The 19886-nt window shown below is 31.8% G+C and overlaps 2 protein-coding genes and 3 long non-coding RNA genes across 9 annotated transcripts; 3 read left to right on the top strand and 2 right to left on the bottom strand.

The window, feature by feature from the left end:
- Window positions 1-73: 73 nt before the first annotated feature.
- LOC122518534 (GTP:AMP phosphotransferase AK3, mitochondrial) lies at window positions 74-4541 on the top strand. The gene is made up of 4 exons (XM_043637515.1): window positions 74-1061; window positions 2937-3056; window positions 3178-3350; window positions 3820-4541. The coding sequence occupies exons 1-4, from the start codon at window positions 893-895 to the stop codon at window positions 4024-4026; spliced, it is 669 nt and encodes a 222-aa protein (XP_043493450.1). The 5' UTR covers window positions 74-892; the 3' UTR covers window positions 4027-4541.
- Window positions 4542-6111: 1570 nt separating this feature from the next.
- On the bottom strand, window positions 6112-9030 carry LOC122518532 (cysteine protease ATG4D). Of its 4 annotated transcripts, XR_006304099.1 has the most exons (7): window positions 8916-9030; window positions 8352-8525; window positions 7890-8234; window positions 7556-7825; window positions 7058-7458; window positions 6665-6914; window positions 6112-6432 (listed from the first exon to the last, which is right to left on the bottom strand). XR_006304099.1 is itself a non-coding variant. In XM_043637512.1 (6 exons), exons 1-6 carry the CDS (start codon window positions 8953-8955, stop codon window positions 6717-6719), a joined length of 1428 nt encoding a protein of 475 aa, XP_043493447.1. In that variant the 5' UTR covers window positions 8956-9030; the 3' UTR covers window positions 6112-6716. The 4 variants fall into 4 exon arrangements, 3 of the variants coding, with proteins under 3 accessions (XP_043493447.1, XP_043493448.1, XP_043493449.1); XM_043637512.1 differs by having other exon boundaries at window positions 6112-6914; XM_043637513.1 differs by lacking the exon at window positions 8352-8525 and having other exon boundaries at window positions 6112-6914.
- LOC122518533 lies at window positions 8532-8919 on the top strand. Its single transcript, XR_006304100.1, has 2 exons — window positions 8532-8778; window positions 8854-8919. It is a non-coding gene; the product is annotated as an uncharacterized LOC122518533 (long non-coding RNA).
- Window positions 9031-11182: 2152 nt separating the features above from the next.
- On the bottom strand, window positions 11183-15093 carry LOC122518531. Its single transcript, XR_006304098.1, has 2 exons — window positions 14468-15093; window positions 11183-11258 (listed from the first exon to the last, which is right to left on the bottom strand). It is a non-coding gene; the product is annotated as an uncharacterized LOC122518531 (long non-coding RNA).
- Window positions 15094-15787: 694 nt separating this feature from the next.
- LOC122518530 lies at window positions 15788-18518 on the top strand. Of its 2 annotated transcripts, none has more exons than XR_006304096.1 (2): window positions 15788-16308; window positions 18263-18518. It is a non-coding gene; the product is annotated as an uncharacterized LOC122518530 (long non-coding RNA). The 2 variants fall into 2 exon arrangements; XR_006304097.1 differs by lacking the exon at window positions 15788-16308 and adding an exon at window positions 17773-17933.
- Window positions 18519-19886: the final 1368 nt, after the last annotated feature.

Raw genomic sequence — 19886 nt, 5'->3', positions numbered from 1 at the left:
TGTTCATTTAACGCTGGTTAATAATAATATCAATAAATATCAGTTAAATAAAATTGGTAAGTGTAGTGTGGAAGTATTATTATTCAATCGATTAACTGTATTTTATTATACATAATAATTACTTTTTTATTAAAAACCTGTTATATGACTACGCCGCAGTATAAATATGTAGATAATAATAAACCCTAAGTTGAATAATTGTTTACCCGGTACTTAATTGGCTACCATCTACAAATAACCGGTTATTAAAAAAGTGATATTATGTTATCGGTTACTGTATTAATATGCAATGAATATACATAAGCCTTCGGTAGGGATTATTATTGACCCAGAACCAGACTACTACTACGTACATTAAATCACAATCGATGTAATCAATGTAACTATTTAAAACATAACTGGAGGTGGTGGTTACGGTATAAATAATTGAAATATTAAACCATCAATCTATCCATGACAAGTACAACAGCAATCATACAAAAATAAGTTCTTCAAAAGCTCAGATTCATTGATAATACGGTGATGGTTATGCTACTATTGTTGCATCACTCGTCAGTTACATCTCGCATTCCAGGCAGTTAACAACGTGAACTTAAAATTTTCGTATTATTCATTATTAGATGAAAAATATAAATGTAATAATAAATAAATCTTACTAAATATAAATTAGTGTTATTCTAGTACGATGATAAGAGACAGATAACGAACGAGAATACTAGAAAAACCTAGTCTAACTACGACAAATACCGAATTTTCACGAGTCCTAACGAATTTGAACGAACGGTAAGAAAAGCACGCTCTCTATTATAAAACAACGTGAGTAGGAAATAAGAAGAGAAGGTAATAGGACGTCGAAGTTGAGGAAAAATTTGACCAGACAGATAGATTTTTAATGGTAGCGCTATCCACGTGTTTATCCAAGGCTGCGGCCTTCAGGGCCGTAATACTTGGTGCCCCGGCTTCTGGAAAAGGAACCGTTTCTTCCAGAATTGTTGAACAATTTAATGTTAAGCACATTTCCAGTGGTGACAAATTACGTTTACACGTGAGCACCGGTACAGGTACGTTCTTTTTTTTTTTTCATTTACCTAAGTAATTATACATTTATAAGGGGATTTTCAAATTTATCTATAAACGGAGGAGGAAAATGTTTTTATAATTAAACGAAATTAAAAGAAGAACGGTTTTTCAATTGCCGAGTTGCATTAAACTACCCTTAGAGGACGTTATCCTCGTTATCGATTTTAATTCATCCCCCTTTATTTTTTAACCAATCAAAATGGAAAAAGGATTGGAAATCATTGAAATCACTTGTTCGATTGATTCAATCGTATTTCAATTCAATTGATTTTCTTATAATTAATTGTTTCTTTTTTTTTCTTTAAAAAACAATTTTTCTAAGGATATAATTTTTTTAAATCGCGATCGTAATATATTATTTCAATTACAATATTCATATAACCAAAAGGAAAATCTTTATAATCGTATAGAGAAATAATTTAAATAATATATTTAATTATTTTTATTATTTTATAATTATAATCGTCATTGAGATTCGTCGTTTAGGAATGAATTGAACTGATGCCCAAAATCAATGGGTGTGTAACCTTGAATTATATCGAAATACAATGAACGATTGCGAGATATCGTAAATGACGAGTTTAAATATCTCGAATAAATTTCAAATGTTTTAATGAGTCGCCCCCTCAACCACCCCCTCCTCACCCTATATTTTTGTTCATTAATGATTTTAGTTTTTATAAATCAAGAAACTATATAAGTAAATTATTATCCGTTCGTTTGTATAGATATTTTAATGATTCATTCTTACGTAATATGATTATTGATACTATTACCAATCTTTTTATATATGTACAGGTTGTTAACGAAGTAAAACAAAAAGAAAAACCCATAATAAGTGGATGAATTGAAAAGTTTCGAGCTTTTCATAGAAACCATTTGTTTTGAATTTTTTGTTGTGGCTCGAAACTTTTCGACCCATCAATTTCAACACTAATAAATTCATTACAAAAGAATTGTTTCTACATAAAGCTCAGAATTTTTTAATCCATTCACTACTCTTGCATATAAATTTATATAATAATTAATCGCATATTGTTACGATGTATGCGAGTGCAATAAATTTTTTTATTTGTCCATAATTAGGATTATTCTATAATTTTGATATTTGATTCGTATAGGTTTTTTTATCTGATTTTTTTTACTTTTTTTCTTTTATTTTCTTTTTTAACACTTTGTTATTTATATATACTCGTTCGTTAACTCGTCGTCATCCTTATAAACGGGTACGTGCACCCTTCATCGTAACAAGTTCGTTTATTAAAAGTTGCGAGAGAGTAATCAATGGCACAGCATGTCAATTTCTCTTTTCAATGTAACTACGAGACATTTGTAGGTGTGTGTGTGTGTGTGACATGGTGTGCATGAACATGAGTATCAATAATGGGGGAAGGGTGTTTATATATATGTGTGATTTGATTTCGACAAACTGAAATCATGTCACCGTATGATAGTTAATTAAAATGTCTCGCAACGATTTCCTCCGAAATTTCTCTGACATTCGTCATCTTCGTGTTTAGAAAATCGAATATCATTGAAAGAGGAAGAGAGAGAGAGTGAATATTTCAACGCAATATTAATTATCAAGTTTTTTATACTTCGTAGTTATATACGAGCATGTTTTCGGGACGAAAATAAAATGTTTAATGGCAAAGGTCGTATTGATAATTCGTATTAAATATTTTGCTAATACATTATCTCTGATAATGTATCGAATTGAAATGAAGAAAACATTTGAATAAGGCGGGAAAATTTGAATTGTTATTAGTGCGTTACGAAATAATTTGAAATATTTACATTCTCTACTTCATCAGATATATTATAAAATTATTATAAAATTTTTTTTTTTTAAACAGAATTAGGTAAAGAAGTAAAAAAATATTTGGATGGTGGAAGTTTCGTGCCAGACGAAACGATGATATCCTTGATCGGGAAAGAAATCGAAAACATAGGTGATTGTAATTGGTTGTTAGATGGTAAGTGTAATTGAATATTTGAAATATTGTACCTTAAAACTTTTCTTAATCGTTATTTAACACTACTTGTTATGATAAAAATAAATTCGATCGAATAGTTGGCACGATGATCTGCTTACAGGATTCCCGAGAACATTGACTCAGGCGGAAATGTTACAAAGAATTCAACCGGTGAATCTTGTTCTGAACTTGGATGTACCTACTTCGGTGATTTTAGATCGCGTGAAAAATAGGTGGATTCATTTGCCAAGTGGGAGAGTTTATAATTTAGGATTTAACGATCCCAAAGTACCTGTAAGTTAAACTACAAATAAAATCATTCTATTTATATTAACAACAGCAACAACAACACTAATATAAATAATAATTTATACAATCGATTAAAAAAGTAATAAATTGATAATTAATTTAAAATTTGATTATTAGTTGATATATTAATATATCATAAATTTTAATTAATATTAAATAATATATTTGAATATTAAAATTACCTTAATTTAATAAATAAAAAAAAAATGAATGAATATAAAATAGATATGGATTTCGTTATCGCGTTAATAGTATTAATAGATAATAAATAATGATCATAATAAAACACTGCTATTTGCCATCTTATCATTCTCTTATATAACAAACGATTATGAAGCTTTGCTTTGCAGTATATGCGTTACGTTTTAAAATGAAAATAATACTCAAGGTGATTTATTATTAACATCTTTTCAAATATCAATATATGCGTGTACATAAATATACTTATGCACAGGGTAAAGATGATGTGACTGGTGAACAGCTTATCCAAAGACAGGACGACAAACTGGAGGTCGTTCATAAACGATTAGAAGATTATTCTATGAAAACCGAACCGGTAATCAATTTTTATCGTAAGCTTGGAATACTTAAAGATTTTCGTGGTAACACCACCAATGAAATGTGGCCTTCGATCAAGAAATGTGTTCAACAATTTTTATAATATTCCAAAGAAAAAAAAAACAAACAAAAACACGCACGAAAACAATGAAAACCGTGAACTTTTTAGTGAAATTAATTGACTGACAATAGCTTAGTTACCGTTACGTTTAGAGAAAACTTATTTTTTACATTCAATACAAAATATATACGCACATTTGTTAATATTTGTCAATGTTTGTAGTACGTGTATCATATTATTATACATATACAACGAATTAATAATATTTTCGATATTGTATATCGTTGATTATTTTATCGATGTATATATATATATAACATATGTAGATAATTTGTTTATTTCTTTTTTTATCATTAATCGTTTGATTACGAGCATAGACTGAAAAACGAGATAAATTAGGATCTCGTGACACGCTTAATGACATTGCCAAATTTGATTTTAAACAAACAAGTATGAATAGAGTTAAGTATTGTCAATTGCATCAAAACTAATTGTTGTAATTTTTACTTGTAAATAAATTGATAATATAAATAAATATACCTCAAGATACACATAAATATTATAATATTTCATGGTTTTGCATTATTTACGCTGCTGCAACTTAGCAACAATGATTATTAATTGTTTTCTTTACATGATATATATATATATATATAAATTTAATATTAAAATTATTTATATTATAAAATAAATCATGAAAAATAATTCTCTTTATCCAATTAGTTTAACTTAATCCACAATTATAATCACCAACGCAGATATAAAGTTTCAACGTTGATGCTTTATCGTACTCGGATGAGATTTGAATAAAAAAAAAAAAAGATATGTTTTTTAAGTTACATAACAATTTAAGATTATCAACGCAACAAACAAGAGTATCATTGAAAGAATTAGTTAACAAAGTTTATATGCCTCGTTCAGTTTTATTTATAATCTTCTTAACAAATCTTTAGTATATATACTCAACAGTATTAATATATATATATATATATATATATATGTATATAAGTATATATTATGTATATATACCATTCACACAATATTCGCAATAATCTCGCGTACTGTTAATTTATTTCTCTTTCATAGCCATCATCATCATCATAATCATCTTAACATTATAAAAAATCAACATATTCTCTTGATTACCATACATTTTTCCCATATAACGCGAGGCTTAATAATTTGACTTAAATTCTAATTTACCGAATTGTGTGTAGTGAAATATGATAATACGTGCAAAATTTGTATGGATACTTAAAACTATTTAATATACATTGATTTCAATTATTATTCAATTATATTATACAATTATACAATTAATGTATGACGATTCAAGATTATAGAAAATAAATAATAAAGATCTGTCAAAATATTTTTTCAATATGTTTGAATAATTTTTCAATTACAAATTTGAATACGAATCATTGACACAAACACACTTACTTACTTTGAATACTGCTTTATAAATCATACAATAATTTTATTGCAACGTTTTTATCATTAATATTTTTTAATTATATTACCTAACAATATTAGAACAAACAAATAAATAAATAAATAAATAAATAAAAATAAATAGCTCTTAATATTTTTTGAAATATAATAAATGATTATACGAGAAAGAATTTTAACGAGAAAATATAAATTAATATAAATAATAATATAAATATATATATATATATATATCGTACATGTACACACACACACAAGTATTTATTTACTTGTGTGAACTAGATAATTAATTTTTATTCATATGCATGTTATGTATCTGTGTATTTGTTTTTTTACGTTGCATGCATACATTTTGTAGAAATAATGTACATTTTACAGGAACAGTTTACTCAAGTAATTGAGAAACGCTTTGTATGCATACAAATTACTATTAATGATAAAACGTATCTATTAAATTTACTTGCAATCTATGCAAGATCGAAGAAATATATTCTACAGAAAAATAAATAAATAAATGTTCTCTTATATATTTAATACAATTTCGACGATCGCAATTATAATATAAAAAAAAAAAAGTAAATCTTACTTGTTATGCGAGAAGGAGAGAGAAAGAAAGAGAAAGAGAAAGAGAGAGAGAGAGAGAGAGAGAAACCAAAAAAAAAATATAAATAAATAAATATATGTACATATATGAACAAAAAAAAAACAAATAGCAACGATCTCGAGATCAGATAACAAAATGTAAAAAAAATTGTGCCTTCGCTTTGAATACTTATTAAAGATCATATTGCATTAGTATCTTAATAACCGTCACAGAAATAGATGTTTGGTTTAAACTTCTATCTTTTCTGCACATTTTTTGTACATACTTAAATATATAATTTAGTCAACGCATTGACATCAGTCTGCAATTGTAAGACGTACATACCATGAGAGATAGAGATCTTCTTCAAAATATTCGCCATGTTTTTTCTTAGTTAGCGCGCATTACTTTACCTTTAAATTTGAATAACATTTAACTACGTAATAACGACACAATGGTATGCGTGTTAGGTTTCGAAGTAATCTCTAATATTGTTGAATTTCTCACTTAAAAATATTGGACGAATTAATAAAGAATTACAAATTTGTCGAACGTAGTAGTAGTAATTATAGTAGTAGTAATAGTAGTAGTAATAATAGTAGTAATAGTAATATTATGATGTAAGTAAGTAAATATAGTACGTACTTTGTGTGATTAATACATTTCAAGTATTTATAAGTACATCGCAATCCCTTTTCTATTCGCTTTTATTTCCTATACATATGAGTTCAAATTCCTCAAACTCATAATGATCTTCGAATGCACCAGGTCGTACAAACAATGTCGAGGGCAATGGATTTTCACCAACCTCTATGTTTTCTTGCAACTCCTCTCCGCTTCCTTCGCAAAATAAAAACATTGGATAATCCGCTTTCTGACTTTGAGACATAAATATCTGTAATAAAAATAGGAAAAGCAAATGCTCTCATCAGACATAAATAAATTCTCTTATCGAATGTTAACTTTTCAAAGCTACTCTTATTTCGATATCGGTTCATTAATTCTGTTTTTTACTTTGAAACATTATTAAACACTCACGGTTTCGATCTTTGTTATAAATTCGTCAAAAGAGTTTTTATCGTATATGTAAAAACCGATGCAACAGCTGGGATCCATTTTGGAAAGTAGCATTTTTCTAGGCGAGGTACAATGGAATGTTGACAAGGAAAACATTTCTTTCGACATATCAACACTTTCTTGACAATAATGAGGATCTAAATGTATCAACTTATCTTCCTGATAACCAATGAAGTAAAGCGAATGTCTAGGACGTCCACCAATGATACCAATGCAAAACTCTAATTCCAACAGCTTAGTCAAATACGGTATATACATCGGATTTAACTTATCTGTACCAAGTCTTAACGGTACTAGTAATACGAGAGATCTCCAGCTTCCATCTGATGCTTCGCATAACTTTTTCACATCGTCCAAGTAAACTTAAATATTATTAGAAATATATAGATAAGATAAAAACGACTGATTATATAAATAAGTATTAAAATAAAATCATAAATATATGTAGTCTGTTATCACCTGCGCAATCTTGAGCAACGTAAACACACAAATTGTTAAACTCTCTGTGTATCTCAGCGGCAGATTTTACTGCTTGGCTTAAAATATGCGCGACTGATCCAGGCCCGTACCAATCCCCTATTTGTTTTCCTGATTGCGCACCGAGCGATACAAGTTTATGAATAGAAAGAGGAGAATAAGGTCCGGGTTGATCTCCGAACCATTTTACAATCATACGATGTTTCATCTCTTCATCCGTTTCAACAGTTTCATCAGGATTCCACCTCCAATCTATAGAGAACTGTTTTATTTTTTGAACTAATTATATTAATAAAAAAGAACAAAATTATAGTACCTCGGCCTAGAAAATGATAAACTAATGCTTGCGCCATCATCATCTGACCGCTTCGTAACATACAACCCCAGCCACAATCGGTAGTGAAAGTGGAACCTCTTAAATTAGGAAATTCTCTTCTATAAGTAAGCCATAGCCGTGAAACAAAATCTCTTTTAAATCCTTCTATTCCTTCTTCGTAAGTTGCAGCATCTATTGCCAGGGAAACTTCGCTGCCAGTTCCTAATCCAGAAAGAGCTTCCGAAGCTTTTTCTAAAGTATCTTCCAATTGTTTGGGATATCTTTGTCCTAGCAACCATACCGGAGATTCTTTAGAAAAATTTGTTTTTATTTTTACAGTCCATCCTAAAAAAATGAGGATAGGAAGAAAAGAATAAAATAACAATCTAAAGCGCGATTGCAGAAATACAATAAAATACAATCGTTAATCTTCTATATATATATATGTATATATACATGTACCATATTTAACATTATTCCATATAGAGAGCAATTTAGTTTTAACTTTATTATCGACTTCGGTTGCAACCGCAGGATCATCCAATTGCAATTCGTAATGCGAGATTGGAACGATACGTTGAATGTCAGATACATGGTCTGACGAACTAGAATAGTAACTGTTATTGCTGAAACCTCCTAAAGAATCAATTTGATCAAATTATTTATCCGACTGCGCGTTTAAGATTGACAAAGTTTGCGTTATACAAAAACCAAAGCTTGGACGATAGCATATCAGGAATTTATTCATAACTAATTATTTCTTATTACACATGGTATCCTGTAATTGGTGAAACAAATGATCGATAGGTAATACTACATGGAAAACGAAAAATTACATTCCAAATGCGAGGCTGGTTTAGAAGAAAAAATAAGTCAGAAAATATATTGAGTACGCATATATATATAAACTAATACTAATGAAATGAATACATAAATAAATAAAAATATACCTAATGTTTCATAGGATAAATGAAGCATCGAAGGAAAATCACGTAATAATAAAAGGATTGAATTTTCTTTACCCACCTAACCTTTCTCGTGCTGCTTGTATTTGTCCCTTCATCATATTCAAAATATAAACAAGGGTCTCGGATATTTCACAATAATATTTATCTCAGATACTTTTTGATCACTCAAATATAATATATTTACATTTTCGATTAACGAGCACCACCAACAACAACAACAACAGACATTTGTTTAATCGGTATGATTTTTGTCTTTTCACATTGTTAGAAAGAAAATTACATTTTGTTGATCAAGGACAAAAAGGAAATTAATGGTAAAAGGACTATTAAGATGCGCGTCTAGCGCATAGAGAAAAAGGGGTAGACACAATGGCAAAGAGAACAGACACCACTTTGAACAATGAACAATTTAATTTCTTCTTGACAGTTCAAATCCGATGAATTAATTCCCAGCACTCGAAACGAATGTTTATTTAATTAATTTGATCGATAAATATGATTGAAATTATAGAAAGAGAGAGAGAGAGAGAAAGAAAGAGAGAGAGAAAAATAATCGACGTAAAGCATCACTACATTGCACACTGATTAAAAGTCAATCGCGTAAGTCAAACGAATGTCTTCTCCCTTTATAGTCTAGCGTCCAAGTAAATTTAAAAGTCTGTCATTGCGTCAAACGAAGCGCCAACTATCGACTGATTCGAGAACTAATTGAGTCGATCGTAACCGAATCGAGCCGAGTCGAGCCGAACGACGGAAACGCGGGAATTTTGATCCGATGAAACATGCGTTTATTTTTATCTTATCGATATGATCGTTAGGAGAAAAATAAGATTATTCTTGAAATAAAAAGAAAATAATCGGGGGAATATGTTTTATAAGTTCAAAGAATCATACATCGTCGGACGTTTTTTCATACGTATTTGTGTTTTATTAGAACGGAGAAAAGAAAAATAAAAAGAAGAAGAAGAAGAAGAAATAATAATGTAGTTTAAAAATACGTCACGTTGACCCTCTTTTTCCTTGGTTACGGAAATATCTTTCTAGTAAAAGTCGTTAATCATATGAGATAAAGACCGACAGGACGTAATGCATTTGGCACGCCACGTAATTGACGCAACTGATGGATTCCTTGGTCGGTTTTACGATAATAAGATAAGTAATACCAAAATCCTTCGTTATTTCAATAATGTTTATCATGTCGATGTTCACGCGACTGGAGTCACGTTATTTATTATCTTATCTTATTGTTAGATTACACATTTTCTTTATAATTTCTTTTTTTCTTTTCTTTTCTTTCGAGAAATGTCGTTTCCAGAAGAACAGGAAGATGACTGTATCAATAAATTTATATTGAGAAAATTATTTATTTTTATATTTATTATGCTATCACGTTTATTTCTTCGTACATTTGTGCAAATAAAAGGTAAATTCCCGGAAGGAAGTAAGCAATTTATATATTTTATTAAACGCACGTGCGATAAATTAAACGATAACATTAATATCATCCGTTTGCACTCAACGAGCATATTTTGTAACAGTCAGTTAAGAATTCTGGTAAATATCTCTTATTTTTACTGGATTTGTTCAACGCGTTAATAGAAATCATTCAATGAGAAAATGAGATTACTTTTTTATACCCCATATACAATGTCGTAAATAAATATTGATTACATTTATATAATATAAATATAATATATCCACAATATATATAATATAATATTATTGCAATAACAGAAATAAAACTTAATGATTTCTTCAAACGATAAACAATTTACAATTAATAATACAAATTTCAAACCAATAATAATAAGATTCATAAAATGAATGTTAATAATAAACAAATCATCAAATAAATATTTCCAATTTATAGATACATAACATTATCTACAACTGGATTGATCATACATTTATCTATCAGATATTTAAAACGTAAGAAATAAAATATCAAAATGAACTAAGAACGTGAAAAAACCAACATGGAGAAGTTCCCTCTGTTCGTAGATAAAAGATAATTAATTGGTGAAAGAAAGAATATTGAAAAGAAATACAAAGAAACAGGTGTTAACGTTATGCAAACGGTATTAGCTTTGCGTTAGCTTTTACATAGCTAATTTTAAGCATGGAAGTATGTATGCACGTATAATACTTATACGCTTACTTAACTTCAGTCTTTGCTGATGAGACGAATCGAGAATTGCCATGCGCTTGCCTCTTGTCACGAAATATCTGCTAAGCTTTTCTCACCGGAATTTCTCTCTCATTCTGTCTCATTCTGTCTCATTCTCTATTTCACTTGCACGCAGTGTTCTTCTATTTCTCTCTTTCTCACCTCCAACTGCTCATTGATTACCCAAGCTCGCGTTCGTTCTAAATTTCCCATTGTGCAGTCTCTGCCGCGTTTCTGATGCGAAATATGAATCAGCTTTATACGAGGCACATTACTAAACCACTACACGTGAAAAAGATTGATGGAAGGAAATGGAACAGCGTAATCATGCGGACAATAATCGTCTTCACCGTGCCCGTGTCAGTCCTCGCGACAATGGACGATCATCGGTCTTTATTGAAAGCTCCAAGTTGTTATATTAGTTAACCCTAGCTTTAATAAATATCCTTATAGAAATTCTATGCATATAACTGTACCTATCCATTCATGTATGTATGTGTGTGTGTGTGTGTGTGTGTTGTGTAGCAAAGTATATTCAAATCTGACAATAATCGATCATCAATCATTCCAATGAAAATTCATCTTATTTCCAAATTTTTTGTCTCTATTTTATCGATTTATTTTATTTTATTTATTTATTTTTAGTATTAATCTTATGTTTTAATAAATATTAATGTAGAAGCTTTTAAGTTACTTTCAAAGTCGAAATTGTCATTTAGTTCGTAGAGTTAAAAGTTTCATCTTTTGTTCATATATACATATTTGATAGTTATTTATGGAATAGAATAAAAGCAGCTTAGTAAGGTTTACTTCCCAAACAATGGCGTTGCACCTTTGTTAGGAGAATATTCAGGCAAACGAGCATAAATAGTAAGAGTGTTTACCCTACCAGTTAATATCCTACATTTTTAAATAGGGGAAAATAATGTTGGTTAATGGTAATCTTAGAAATATATTAGCTTCAGTTAATTCCCTAATGTTTTTCACGGAGAATAAATATTTTAGAAATTTATCATAAGTATAAAACTTTTGTGGTATATATTTAAAATGTACGAATGAAAGTGCACGTATCGTTTAGAAAGTCATTTCTATTTACCCAGTAAAATATTATCTTTTATTATTAATCTCTTTTATGGATTTCAAAGGAGGCTCCGTTCTCTTTATAAAAATTTATAAACTTGTAGAAAAACAAAAAAACTTGTCGACTCATTCTCGTATATATGCTGATAGTATAAAAATAATATAATATATTTTAGTTATAAATAATTTTATATCGATAAATGTATATGTACTTTCGCGTGTGCGTGTAAAACAAATTAAACAGGGCTTACTAAGAAGGCTTATCATTGTATATGTATATACACGTATACGTAACATGTGTAAATGAATAGATAAGTATGTTTGACTCTGAGTATACAAAGTATACTCAGTTGCTATGATGAATTTATCTTTTAAGATGTCAACGATAGATTCTTAAGTATGCGAACGAATGAGACCAGTTAAAAATATGTATGCGCCATATTTATGTATATAAATACATATATCTATATTTATACATATATATATGCGTGTATATTTTCGCATGCAATTTTAAGTATGCGAATGTTATATACGTTATATATACACTTCTAGTAATCCATGAGAATATTTCATTGTACCTTTTTAAAACATGGCGTATAAATTCTCAGCCTTTACGCGATAATACGCGGAATTGAAATTTGACAACGAATAAAATCCTTTTTACGCGTCGTAACTCATATTGTCTCGCATAATTTTTGCGTTCATGAATTATGTTTTTTTTTGTATTTTCCTTTATCAAATATGATAATTTACTTTGTATGATACGCGTGCAATAATTATTATGAAATAAAATGTTTGAAATCTTAACGCGAAAAAACTCATGGATTTTTTGAATTATTTTTTCCGACTTTTTTCAGACTGAAATCAATCTACTATTTTTCCATAAATGCAATATATTTTTGTTTACGCGTATCTATCAGATAAAACAGATAAAAACAGAATTAAATGTATTACAAACATTACATTGATAAAATGGATCAAATATTTATTAAATTCATATTAAAAATATAATTTCTTTGTTCTCCTTTTTCCCTTCCCTTCCCTTTATTTCATTTCAAACACGATATTCGCATTTGAATTGTACGAACGGTACGCACTTTAAACCGTACATCTACGATAAAAGAATTCCAGGACGCCATATTTGAAATTGCTTTTCATATAGCTTTTTTTTTCCTCTTTTTTTTTCTCTTTTCCATTCATTTTCATTTGCTTTTCTTTTCGGATCGAAAAAAATGCATGTATGTGTGTGTGTGTGTAAAAAAATGATTTCAGTCGTTGGGAACGAATGTAAAACATCGAAGGTAGATTTCCCGATACGATGTGGACAATTCTAACGATGTTATATATTCCCATATATGGTTACTTTGAGCAAAGTGAACGGAAAGAAGGAAGGATAGGAGAACAAGGACAAATTAAAATGGAAAAGAAAAGATGAAAGATAAGAAGAGACACATGAATAAAGATGATAAAAAAGCACAGACGAGCTTACTAATACAATGTAAAACAAGGTTTGAGGGAGGGAGGAGGCAGAAGAAGAAGAAGAAGAAGAAAAATATGCGCGAGCTTTTAAGGATGGAGCCGAGTGGAATTTCGTTTTTCAAATGTCAATGGAGGAGGAGGAGGAGGAGGAAACTCGTGTTCCGCGCTCAGATATGCTGACGTCAAAGCGTCGTCGTACTCAAAAATCGATGCTAAAAATACGAGAAATTCTTCTCCAAAGAAAACAAGGGTCGATGGGATGAGGACGGGGGCCTGGGGGGTGGGGATATTTGGGATAAAGAACAAAACGAAACGAAAAGAAAAAAAGAAAACTAACTAAAACACGATAATAAAACACTCGGAGTTAGATGACAATTAAAATTCCATTTATTCTAGTACTCTCCTCTCGCGTAAAAATAACAACACAACAACGACGACAACAACAATTGGAAAAGAGAAAATGTGAAATCGAAATGTACGCGATCGATCCCTGTATTGTTTTTTGTTTTATTTCTTTTTTACCATTTCGATAGCACGAACGAACTATGAATTTTCAATTTAGCCCACCGCCCCCTCCCTCTATACGTTATATCAAAAATTGTTTCGACGTTAACAATAGATTTATCAGCTATTTCTATCAAAACCAATCAAAATGACTGGTCTTTAAAAAAATGTGCCGAGTGAGATAAAAATAGCAATAGCAAAAAATATATTTATTTACAAATATATAAAGTTTATAAGACTAAATTTGAAATTGCCATTGCAATACCAGTCACTTTAACTGGTGTCTGGTAAATCGAATGTTAAGGAATACGAAACGTTAATAGTCTAACGCATCTAGAAAACGATCCTAGAATATTTCCGTTCTATCATAAGATAAATACCGATTCGACGTAGCTAGCTAGCTAGCTAGTTGCCTAGTCTCGTTAAGTAGAATTCGATGGGGATCGATATATCGGATCGTCTGCTATGACGACTAAGGGGAAGATGAGGAAGAGGAAGAGGAAGAGGAACAGGAGGAACAGGTCAAATTGATTTAGATCGAATTCAGGCAAACACTTCGAACGTAAGTTTAACAACCGACAACATCGTCGAGTATGAAAATCCTTCAAACGGGGTGGTGGGGATGTGTAGGGATTGGTCGAATCCTCGATCTTATTTTCATTCAATTTCACTCTTGATCTCTATTTTTTACAAGTTCTACTTCCTTTGGCGCGTTTGAGAAAATTTTACGAGCGACGCGAAAATCGACGCCACGAAGATTTTTTTGATGTTTTTAAAGTTACATTCGTTTTGGTACGTTAAAGAAGTATTATATACGACTTCTTACGCGCGTACATAATTTTTGCGTTTATTTTACTTTTAAAGGGATTCCTTCCTTCTTTATCTCCCTTTTTTTCCCTTTTATCTTTATCGATTGTTTGTAGCGGAATAAAAGAAGAATATTGTAACGACAACAGGTTGGAAGTTTCGATAAGGAAAGGGTATCGCGTCCCTCGTCACGGTAGGAACGTTTATCCTTGCGCTTACCGGAGCTAAAGAAGCGCAAGCGAACAAACGAGTACGGAGGGTGGATAGGTGGGTGGGTGGATGGGCAGTAGCGGTGATGGCGTTGCCAATGATGGTGGTGGTGGTGGTTGATGGTTGACGGTAGTGGGGGAGGAAGGGTTCTTCTTCGACGGGGAGAGGCACGTCACGGCGTTTAACCTATCGTTCGTGCGAATGCGAAGCAACGTATACGTATATAGGGTGGGTGGGTGGGTGGTTGGTACTGGTTCTTGGAAGTGATGGAAGTGATGCTAGGGATGGGGGGGAAGAGGGTAGAGAGTAGTAGCTTCGGAAAATGGGGTGGGGATAGATAGAAGCGCGAAACAGTGGCGCGAGAGTGAGCTCGGTACTGCGATATAGGACGCGAACCAAAAAGAGGGAGGGAGAGAGTAGGAGGAAAGAAGAGAGACGGAAGTAGAAAGAGGAAGGGGACGGAGAGGATAAAATAGCACGAAGAGAAGTAAGAGAGAAAGAGAGAAAGAGAGAGAGGGTGGTCGAGAGGGTAGGGAAAGTAGTGGGGGATGTAAAAGGGGCAAGAGGGTAGGAAAGGCCGGCCGGCCAGTCGTGCTCTGGCGGCAACTTGGAGATCGTCGTTGACTCGTCGTCCGCAGAACTCTTCCCCGAACAACGACGATGTTTCCAAACAAGGAGGATCCTTTGCACCGTCCTCCTATCGATACTTTTCGAGCTCGACGGATCGTCCAAATAACGGGGGATGAAACTTCGCGATGGACGCTCATCGACGAGCCTCACCGAACTACCACCCTGTTCTCTACCGTCGCCGTTTAGGAGGAAACCTGGACTGATAACTCGACGAAATTTAACGAAGAGAGAAAGAGAAAGAGAGAGAGGGGGAGGGAGGATATTAATAATAATATAATAATAATAATAATAATAATAATAATAATAATAACGCGACACAACCGGGAGATATTAACGTTTGTTTAATTGTTTGTTCGTCTATCGCTCATTTTAATAAGTCAATTTGATTCAATTCGCGATTTACGAATTACATCTCGACGATTATCGCGAGTCCACGCCTACGGGAGAGAGAGAGAGAGAGAGATGGAGAGAGGGAGAAGAAAAGAGGGATGATGATCTTCGCGGAGGCAGCAGTTGCAGCAGTTGCAGCAGTTGCACGGCAATCGCGCGATTTCCTTTCGCGACGGTTTGCTTGGTAAACACAGAAGACGTGGAAGGAGAGAGAGAGAGAGAGAGAGAGAGAGCAAGCAAGATAAAGATTCACATATATATATATATCTATATATATTAATATATATTTTTATATATTATATATAAAGAGAGTGAGTGAGAGAGAGAGAGAGAGAGAGAGAAGGAGAGACTAACTTGTTTTTCCGAGCATCGAGTCATCTCCTCGCGCAAGCATCGTCGAGATTATCGATTCGATTCGTATCATATTCCAACGTGCTATCGTCGGTGCTCGTTTATTTGGACTTTTTGATTTTTTTGGAAGTAAGATAGATGGATAGATATAGATGGATAAATATAGAAAAAGAGAGAAAGAATGGGATAGAATGAAGAAAGAGAGAGAGAGAGAGAATGCGAACAAATCACGGTTAACTTCGAATATATTTGTATGCGTGCGTGCATGCGTGCAGTGCGCGTTAGTTCGATTTTTTGCAATTTACATTGAATTTTGTTGGTCATTGAATTGTTGTCATCGAACGTGCGTGATTTCGCGCGTGTTTAATGATTTGTTTCAGAGGTAACACAGATTTATCGTACATTTTTTGGATATATATGATTGATGAATGAGAAGAAAAATTGAGAATGAGTGAGTGTGTGTGTGTGTGAGAGAGAGAGAGAGGGAAAGATGTGGAATGAAAAGGATACGCGTTATTTAGGTCAGTCAGCGATTTTCGTGGCCGAGCTTTTGAACGTCCACTCTTGTAAGAGGAAGAAAGAGGGTGCGAGGTTGTAGCTAAAGAAAATCGAGGGTTGATGTTAAACGGTGTTTCCTAGAAAAGAAACTGAAGAGTTGCTTGGTAAAGAGAAAGTGAGAGGGTGAGGGAGAGGGCGAGGGAGAGGGCGAGGGAGAAAGAGGATCTCGCAGTAACGTGCTAGGTTTTCAAATTTGTGTTTGTGTGTCTATCACCAACACCCTTTTTTCTTTCTTTCTTTCTTTCTTTCTTTTTTTCTTTTTTTTCTTTTTTTTCTTTCTCTTTTACTCTCGTTCCTTTTTCGAGAGCGACCTTCGAACTTTTATTCACTCTCATCACGCCTTCTTGCAACAAGATATATTCTCCCTTTCTTATTATAAACGTATGAAAATATGAATAAATGGGGTATCTCGAATTGTTGGAGTTGTTTGTAGATAATTTCGAAGTTGATTAAAGTTTGTGCATTTGTTCATAAGTTATTAAATGAACATTGGTGTCAGTTTTTCATTATTTTCATTTTATATTTATAAAATTTGTAGCGGGTGTGTTTTTAAATTTTTATAATTTATATATTTATTTATGAAAATTAAATTAATAAATATATATTAATTTATATTATTAATTAAATTAAAAAATATATATAAGAAATATTATTATTATTACTATAGTAATTTTATCTATTTTTTTTTTTTAATTATATATTTTATTATATTTTATTATAATATATATAAATAAAAATTATTTGCTTTCTCCTTTCTCTTGTTTTCTCTCTCTCTCTCTCTCTCTCTGTTTCTTTCTTTTGTTCGGAATAAAAAAATCGCAGTTAGGAGAATCAAGATTCTCCAGGTTAAATCTTTAGCTGGTAATTTAGCGGATCGAAGAACGGGGTGCTGATACGGACGTGAGACTTTTATCCTCGGGGAAAAGAGAAAAAAAAAAGAACAAAACTTTTATTCTCTTTTTTTCTCTTATTTTCTCATCGTTCTCTCTCTCTCTCTCTCCCTTTTCTCTTCTTCCTCTTTCTATTCTAAGAAAGAAGAAGAAGAAGAAGAAGAAGGGAAAAAGAGAAAGAAAGTGGGAGAAGATTTGAAAGAATAATTTCTTTCACCTTGCGTGAGAAAATAACAAGTTGCTAGTGGACCACCACCACGAGGAGGAGGAGGAGGAGGAGGAAGAGGTCGAGAAGCATCGTGACGTGATATTGATTGATTTGTTTTTGTTGAAACACAGATCCTTCACAGATAACACACGCGGAAAAAAGCGGAGAGAGAAAAGGGTAGAAAAAAACAAAAAGAAGAAAAATAGAGAAAGATAGAAGAAGAAGAAAGAAACAAAAATAAAGAGAAAGAAATATCATCTCAACGTTTAAGAAGAATGTGTGTCAGGACATTCGATACTCGACATTTATCTCTCGTGATTGGACCAAGGATACCTTAGAAGAGGGTTGCGGGTATATGTGTGTGTTTGTGTATGCATGTGTGCGAAAGAAAGAGAGAAGAAGAGAGAAAAAATAGACAGAAATAAATAGAAAAACACAGAGAGAGAGAAAAAGGGTTGAGAACTAAAAATATGTAGACGCGACACGGATCATTTATTATTATTATTATTATTATTATTATACACGCGTAAGTTATTCGAATATATATATATATTTAAATTGACATCATTTTTATGTCTCAAACAAAAAGTAGAAAGCACGAAAAATATGGAAAACAAAGAACAACGCGATAAAAATAAAACATAAAAATTTGCGTGTATCACTTATGAGAGTTATAGAAATAAATATCTCGACGGGATAATTTAAATTGACATTTTTCTGTCTCAAACAAAAAATAGAAAGCTCAAAAAACGCAAAAAAACACAACTCGATAAAAATAAAACTAAGTTAAAATATAAAATATAAAAATTTGCGTGTATTACTTGCGAGGGTTATTCGGTTTGAAGGACTAGCCGGAAATACGAAGGATGAGAACGAGACCAAGGAAGAAATATCTCGACAGGATAACATCGATTTGCGAGCATCGTAGAGGAAACGGATCAACGGTTATCGATCCTAGTTGTCTTGTCTCGTTCTCGCATCACCGAACCCATTCTGGGACACTTCTCTTTATTCTCCTACGAGTTTACCTTCGATCAAGGATTCGATCGATTTATTCGAAATTTATTCGAAAACATTTTATAATTCATTTCAATACCGACAAATTATTATTATTATTATTATTATTATTATTATTATTATTATTATTTAATATTATACCGTAGTGTATAAAAAAATCGTTGCTGCTGTTAGACAAATTTTATTCGTAGTCGAATAATATTCGTTCGAACGAATAATTCTTTCATCATCGACCATAGAAAAAGAAGAAGAAAAAACAAAAAATAAGAGTGAAAAGAAAACAGGGTAGAAAGGGGAACGTTTTCGTAAAACGCAAGCACCACCAGTACTCTGAGAAAAAATGTCAACTATAACCTGGTGGTACTAAAATCCCGTAGCTTGTATTTCCTTTTGAAGATTACGAGCTGAACATAGTACGGAGAGAGTAGTTGGCTCGAGTAGTACGTTAACCGAGTCAAATCCAAGTTTTGAAGGATCCCAGGTAACGCGACACGAATTAGAACTCATTTAGTAAAGTGTCGGCCGTTTTTAAGGGGTCCTCTGATAACTACAAAAATAGAAATAGGAAAACGAAATAAAGAAAACGAAAGGAAAAAGAAAAAGAACAAGGAAAATAGAAAAAATAGGAAAAAGAAGTGAAACGAAGTTGAAAAAGAATTTTGCAGTGACCGAGGACCACGCTAAGAGTGGGGGGAAGTGGAAAGGGGGAGGAGGAGGAGGAGGCTTTTCGATGTTGGT

This window comes from Polistes fuscatus, unplaced genomic scaffold, assembly GCF_010416935.1.
Source record: "Polistes fuscatus isolate 324 unplaced genomic scaffold, CU_Pfus_HIC Scaffold25, whole genome shotgun sequence".
In the NCBI taxonomy this organism is placed as follows: domain Eukaryota; kingdom Metazoa; phylum Arthropoda; class Insecta; order Hymenoptera; family Vespidae; genus Polistes; species Polistes fuscatus.
This window is presented reverse-complemented; position numbering and strand designations above follow the sequence as displayed.

Coding starts and splice junctions, on each gene's coding strand:
- LOC122518534 (XM_043637515.1), top strand. CDS start 893: ATGGTAGCGCTATCCACGTGTTTATCCAAGGCTGCGGCCTTCAGGGCC. Junction 1,062..2,936: donor ACACGTGAGCACCGGTACAG/GTACGTTCTTTT, acceptor TTTTTTAAACAG/AATTAGGTAAAGAAGTAAAA. Junction 3,057..3,177: donor TTGTAATTGGTTGTTAGATG/GTAAGTGTAATT, acceptor ATCTGCTTACAG/GATTCCCGAGAACATTGACT.
- LOC122518532 (XM_043637512.1), bottom strand. CDS start 8,955: ATGATGAAGGGACAAATACAAGCAGCACGAGAAAGGTTAG. Junction 8,235..8,351: donor ATGGAATAATGTTAAATATG/GTACATGTATAT, acceptor TCATTTTTTTAG/GATGGACTGTAAAAATAAAA. Junction 7,826..7,889: donor TTATCATTTTCTAGGCCGAG/GTACTATAATTT, acceptor AGTTCTCTATAG/ATTGGAGGTGGAATCCTGAT.